We start from the raw sequence: 5,539 nt of genomic DNA, 5'->3' as shown, positions 1-5,539 counted from the left end.
CTTTGTAGCACCTGTATGTTTTATTGTGTGTGTCATTATTCATCAGCACTTCTACCTACTGTATGCATGGCTCTACGTATAGTTCTGTGCATGGTCTCATGCTTTTTTATGGTTAACTTTTCTACAGATAAAGATACTTTGTCACACGAGATGTTTGGTATACAAACTAACGGTATGTTCCCCTGACATTTACTGTTGTGCAGCAGTATTGATTTTTGTCTTCAAGACTCATCAGATACACCTTTATGTACTGTTGAACACAGCTGAGCAGTAACCAAGATTTATAGTATAGAGGTTTAACTCATGATTAATAGTCCGAATTATGTCTCAAAACAGTTGTAATTCTTCAAGTGGATGACATCTTAAATGTCAGAGGGACTCGTATATGTAATTAAAGATAGTTTTATCAATTGTCACACTCCGTTTCAAGGATGTGTGCGTTAGTGTCCATTTCAGCTGAACTATCGGTGTGAAGAAGTGTCGGAGCTAGATTTACTCTCCCGTGACTTCGATAGTCGAGAAGAGTAAATCACACTCACGACCGTCAACTGCTGTCAGCAAGGGGCGACCAGAGAGAGTCTGCTGCTCTGCAATTCAACTCATCCTTCAGCGACACGAGGACAACAGGGGAATAATGCTCTTTGACCTTTTGTGTGAGCATTCGCACGGGTTTGCGGAAAAGTGATGTCAAAAGTGAACAATTAAATAGGCGGTAGCAGAACAACACTCTTCCACTAGCTGTCTTTCTTCAGTTAAACTGTCATACAGCAATAGGACAACAAACCCTTGTTCTTGACACCATATCAAGACCATAGCATACACAAACGACCCGCTATTTTTTTTTATCCACAGCAACAGAGATGACATTCGCACGGTTGGTATACTTGGGCCACTTAAGTTCAGACTGAAATATTTTAGCAACTATTGGATGGATTGCAATAAAATATTGTGGAGACATTCGATGGTCCCCAGAGGATGAAGCCTAATGACTCTGGGGATCCCTTTAACTTTTCCTTTCGCGCCATCATGAGGTGAGCATTTGTGCTTTTTAGGTGAAATGTTTCAAGAATTGTTGATGGATTTCGATGAAGTATATACAGATATACTTGTACCCTTCAGGATGAGATGTAGAACCTAAAGTGATCCCTTAACTTTTCTTCTAGCTCCATCTTGTCTTCCAGTCTTGTGTGAATGGATGCTTATTGCAGGATGTTCTGTCACCATCAGAAGGTTGCTCCAGATATATATATAGTGCACCTCTGTGATTCTGCACCACCACAGACTCTCCAATGGATGTCAAGTCCGCTCACGCCAGCACTTTGCTAAATCCATTCACCAAATTAATTTCAGCTTTCTCGAGGGTGCATTATGCACATGCAAGTGGCAATAAATTGTCCTAGCCTGCACCCGCTGGTTTACCAAATCAAGTCAATGCTATATTTACACTACAGGCACACACTGATGAGATAGATATGAACTCCTCTTCAATCACAGCCTCCCCCTCTTTGTCTCAAGGTAATTTATTTACTCTCCACTGCACAGCCCACACCTAAATAAACTCATGTCTGACTCATTGATTAAACCTCGCTTCTGTCACCTTTTTGTTTTATTGTGCATTTTCATCGCACAATTGCTTTGAAGAGAGATCTCTCGTCCCTGTTCTTTCACACCTCTCCCTCTCCTCACCAATCATCCACCCACTAACCATCATCTACGAGTCAGCTTTTGTATGAATAATTCACTTCCTTCTTTACTTTTTTGGTTTTATAATTTTTTTCAGCGTGGGTTTTGCAGACACTCCATGTGTTTTTATGTTGCCACAAACGAGGAGCCCTTTGAGTTCTGTGTGGCATCTCAGGGCAGAGCCTGCTGTCTTTGAAGCTGTCTTAGGTATCATGTGATGGGGTATAGCAGGAACACATGGGGGGAAAAGAACACAGGCCTTGTCGAGGTGCAGCACACGTCTTTCCACACTGAGCGGTTTGGTTTTCACTTCAATGATGTCTTCAATGATGGTTTGCAACCTGCATCTCATACCTGTTGAAGACAAATTGCTACCTGATTGTCAATTGGGTGCCGGTTTGTGTAACGAATACATATATTGTTAAAAAAAAGAAAAGCAAAGAGGAATTGAGTTTTTCCTTTTTTACTTTAACAAGACTTCATCATCGACAGATACATCACCCAGTAGATGTTTACAGACATCTTCAAAAAAGGAAAATATGAATCAATATACATCCTGTAGATTAATAAATAGTTTGTCATGACATCAGTATGTACAGTCAGATTTTTTTTTTTTTTTACCAGAGATACATTCTTCAGAGCCCGGACGCCATGTTTTGAAATCCAGTGCAGATTAGTGGAGGCTGCTGCGGTGATTTGGACTGCTAAAACCATCTGAGTGTAAAGCATTACAAAGCATCTATTTACAAGTTAAAGCAAGCACAATATCATCACTTCTAGACGGTTCACTCATCCTCTGTGTCTAAAAGGGTGCATGATACACTTTACAAAATTAAATGACTTTTCCATCTAAAACATATTTAAAGAACGAGCTATTTAAAAAAGATATTCTTGTAGAATAGTGTTGTATAGGTTGGCACCTTTGGCATATTTGAGTGGTTCTATTTTGGTTTACACACCATCATGCACGGTAAAGTCACCCATGAAAATAATTTCCACTGGGCACCCATGCAATCTTTTTATTTGAAGCAATTTAAAATCGAACTTTTGGCAAATCAAGAAACAAGACGAGTGAGACATACATTACATAGAGCCTTTTTGATTTAACCACACTGAACACTTTCATGCCACAGAAGACTCCACAGGATAGCTAATACATTAGGCTGACTGCTATTGAACTTGTATGAAGGTGTGAGTGGGGAAAAATGAAAACGTTACTGAAACTACGGTTTTCATCACTTGCCAGGGTGCACGTTGATTCAAGAAGCATAAGAAAAGTTTTCAAATCAGACAAATGTGCTTCATGTGTTGAATGATTGGATCCTGTACCCACACAGCTGTAATCAACAGAAAAGGCCCTGTGCTGTATGTGGTACGAAGTTAACTGACATCAGCACACCTTAGATGGCTGAAATTAACAACCTCTCAATGGTGCAAAGTTCACAAGATTCAGAAAGCTGAGGCATTTATGGCCACTTAAATGATGATTTTTTTTTTACAGTCTCACCAATCAGTTTTCTTTATCTAATGCACCAAACTGATAATTGAATGACACCTTATCAAACACTCCTCTTGCAAGTACCAAGTACCTGCGGCTTGAATGATGTTGATCATTTAACAATAATGCGGTATAATTACAAAAAATGTAGACATAATTATGCATTCTGTAAATTCACAAACAAATCTACTTGCTTTGTGGCTCCCATGAACCAAACTCTGCACTTCTGTGCAGCACAAAGCTACAGGAACATCAACTGTCTTCATTTCAGGGACTCTAACCAAACACCATTGGCTCTTCTTGGCAGCATCAACACAGCTTGGACTTGCATTTACAAGACGCAGGTCAGCATGTCAAAAATGAATAGAAGTGAAATCTACTCTCTCTAACAATTTACAGATAATCACATCAAAAACATGACAGCTGGCATACAACACACACATGCAAATACTCTCTCTCTTTCAGACACACACACACACACACACACACACACACACCTACTCGCACACACACAGTCACTGCACTGCTGCCCCTCTGTGAAGGAGTACAGAGCAGTGCCACAAGTTCTACAGTGGTTTCTTTGTCATCCAGAGTATGAATACAATATAAGGCAATTGTAGTCTATTATATCTATATGTGTGCGTGTATACGGGCACGCGCGCCCACGTGTTGTTCACATTTGGATCAATATAAGCTCATCAGGCTGTGTATTTAGCACTCCACCAGTCATGCTTTTGAAACGCTGATGAGTGTGTTGTTGAACGAGCGGGCACTTGCTGAAATAATCCAACAAGAAAATTAACTGTTTGACAAAAATTGAAGTTCTATTGATGCATGTAGACAAAGTGGGCAGAGGATTGTAAGCTTTTTGTGGCTCGCGCTTTTCTCTTACTGTTTTTTTTTTTAGTCCAAGGGGCGCTCACGTGATCAGAGACGTTTTACTTCGGCCTGACAGAAATAATGACTCCGTGTTATCAATTTATGACTGGTAGTTTTTTTTCAAATCATATCCAGACACTTTGACAGTCACACATTTAGAAGCTGACTGTGGATTCCGTCCAGCCGTTCGAGCCGTCTCCCTTCATGCTGCTGGCTGTACGGCCTCGTGGCGGCTGACTGTCGGCCAGGCCGAAGAGGCGCGCAGCTGCGCCCCGGTATTTCCAGGACATGGTGTTATATAGAATGGGGTTGATGGCGGCACTCAGGTAGAAGAGAACCACAGACACCAAATTGCAGTATTCGGACAACACAGACAGCAGCGGGGACGGAGCGTCCAGAGAGCGAAAGTGCACGTAGCGACCCACATGGAACGGCAACCAGCACAGGACGAAGGCCAGCACCACCACCACTGGAGCAGGAGAGGAAGAAGATGAGTGAAGAGTGAAAATGAGAGGGTGGGGTAGAGAGAGGAGAGGGGCAGAACATTATTACAATTGCTAACAAGCGTAAATCTAGTTGTTAACTTCTTCTATATTACAAAGAAAGGTAGTATGCGTGTGCGTAATCTGCGCGCTCTGCACACTTACCAAGCATCTTGATGGTCTGCCTGTTGCTTTTGTCCCGGTGAGACACACGGGAGCTGATGGTTGTCTCTCTATTTCTCTGCCACAACCGGCGGCCTATGAGGCTGTAGACCACTGTGAGGCAGAAGACCGGAATGAAGAAGAAAACAGAGTTCAACCACACCATGGCACCCATCAGGCCCGACTCCACTGCGTAGTGCGTCATCTTACACTCCCGGGTGTCCTCCAGGGAAAAGTCAGTCTCATTGATTCCCAAACTGAAATTTGGCCACATGCTGTCACGCTCCACTCCCACCATGACAAACACGGGTCCAGCGCTGAATAGCGACACTGTCCACAGTATAAGAATGAGAGCACGCACCCGCCTTTTGGTAACCAGGGCCTTGGCACGCAGCGGGAAGCAGATCGCCAGGTAGCGCTCCACTGACAGCGCGGTGATGCTCAGAATGGTGGAGTAGGTGGATGATTCTGACACGAACTGAAAGAGCTTACAGAGCACGGCCCCTAACCGCCAGGGCCTGTACCTCCACATCCGGTAGAGGTCCAGTGGCATACAGAGGAAGATGAGCAGGTCTGATACGGCCATGCTACACAGGTACAGGTTGGTAGTAGTGCGCATGTCCCGGTACTTACTGACCACCAAAATGGTCATGACATTCCCGGTCACCCCGACTGGAAACAGCATAGTACAGGCGACGGTGATGACCGTGAGGAGAGGGATAGAGTAGTAATTGAGAGGAGGCAGGCCAAAGTCAGCGATCCCCGTGGCGTTGTGGGTCTCCTCCCAGCTACAGTTATGGGAGAGGCACTCCGACAGATTGGGCCAAGAGGGCAT

The 5,539-nt window shown here is 43.5% G+C and overlaps 1 protein-coding gene across 1 annotated transcript; it reads right to left on the bottom strand.

Moving 5' to 3' along the window:
- Nucleotides 1-4,215: 4,215 nt before the first annotated feature.
- ghsra (growth hormone secretagogue receptor a) lies at nt 4,216-5,539 on the bottom strand. The gene is made up of 2 exons (XM_076108252.1): nt 4,708-5,539; nt 4,216-4,529 (listed from the first exon to the last, which is right to left on the bottom strand). The coding sequence occupies exons 1-2, from the start codon at nt 5,537-5,539 to the stop codon at nt 4,216-4,218; spliced, it is 1,146 nt and encodes a 381-aa protein (XP_075964367.1).

The sequence above is a fragment of the Anarhichas minor genome, unplaced genomic scaffold (genome assembly GCF_050575085.1).
Source record: "Anarhichas minor isolate MPS153535 unplaced genomic scaffold, ASM5057508v1 ptg000040l, whole genome shotgun sequence".
Taxonomy (NCBI): domain Eukaryota; kingdom Metazoa; phylum Chordata; class Actinopteri; order Perciformes; family Anarhichadidae; genus Anarhichas; species Anarhichas minor.
This window is presented reverse-complemented; position numbering and strand designations above follow the sequence as displayed.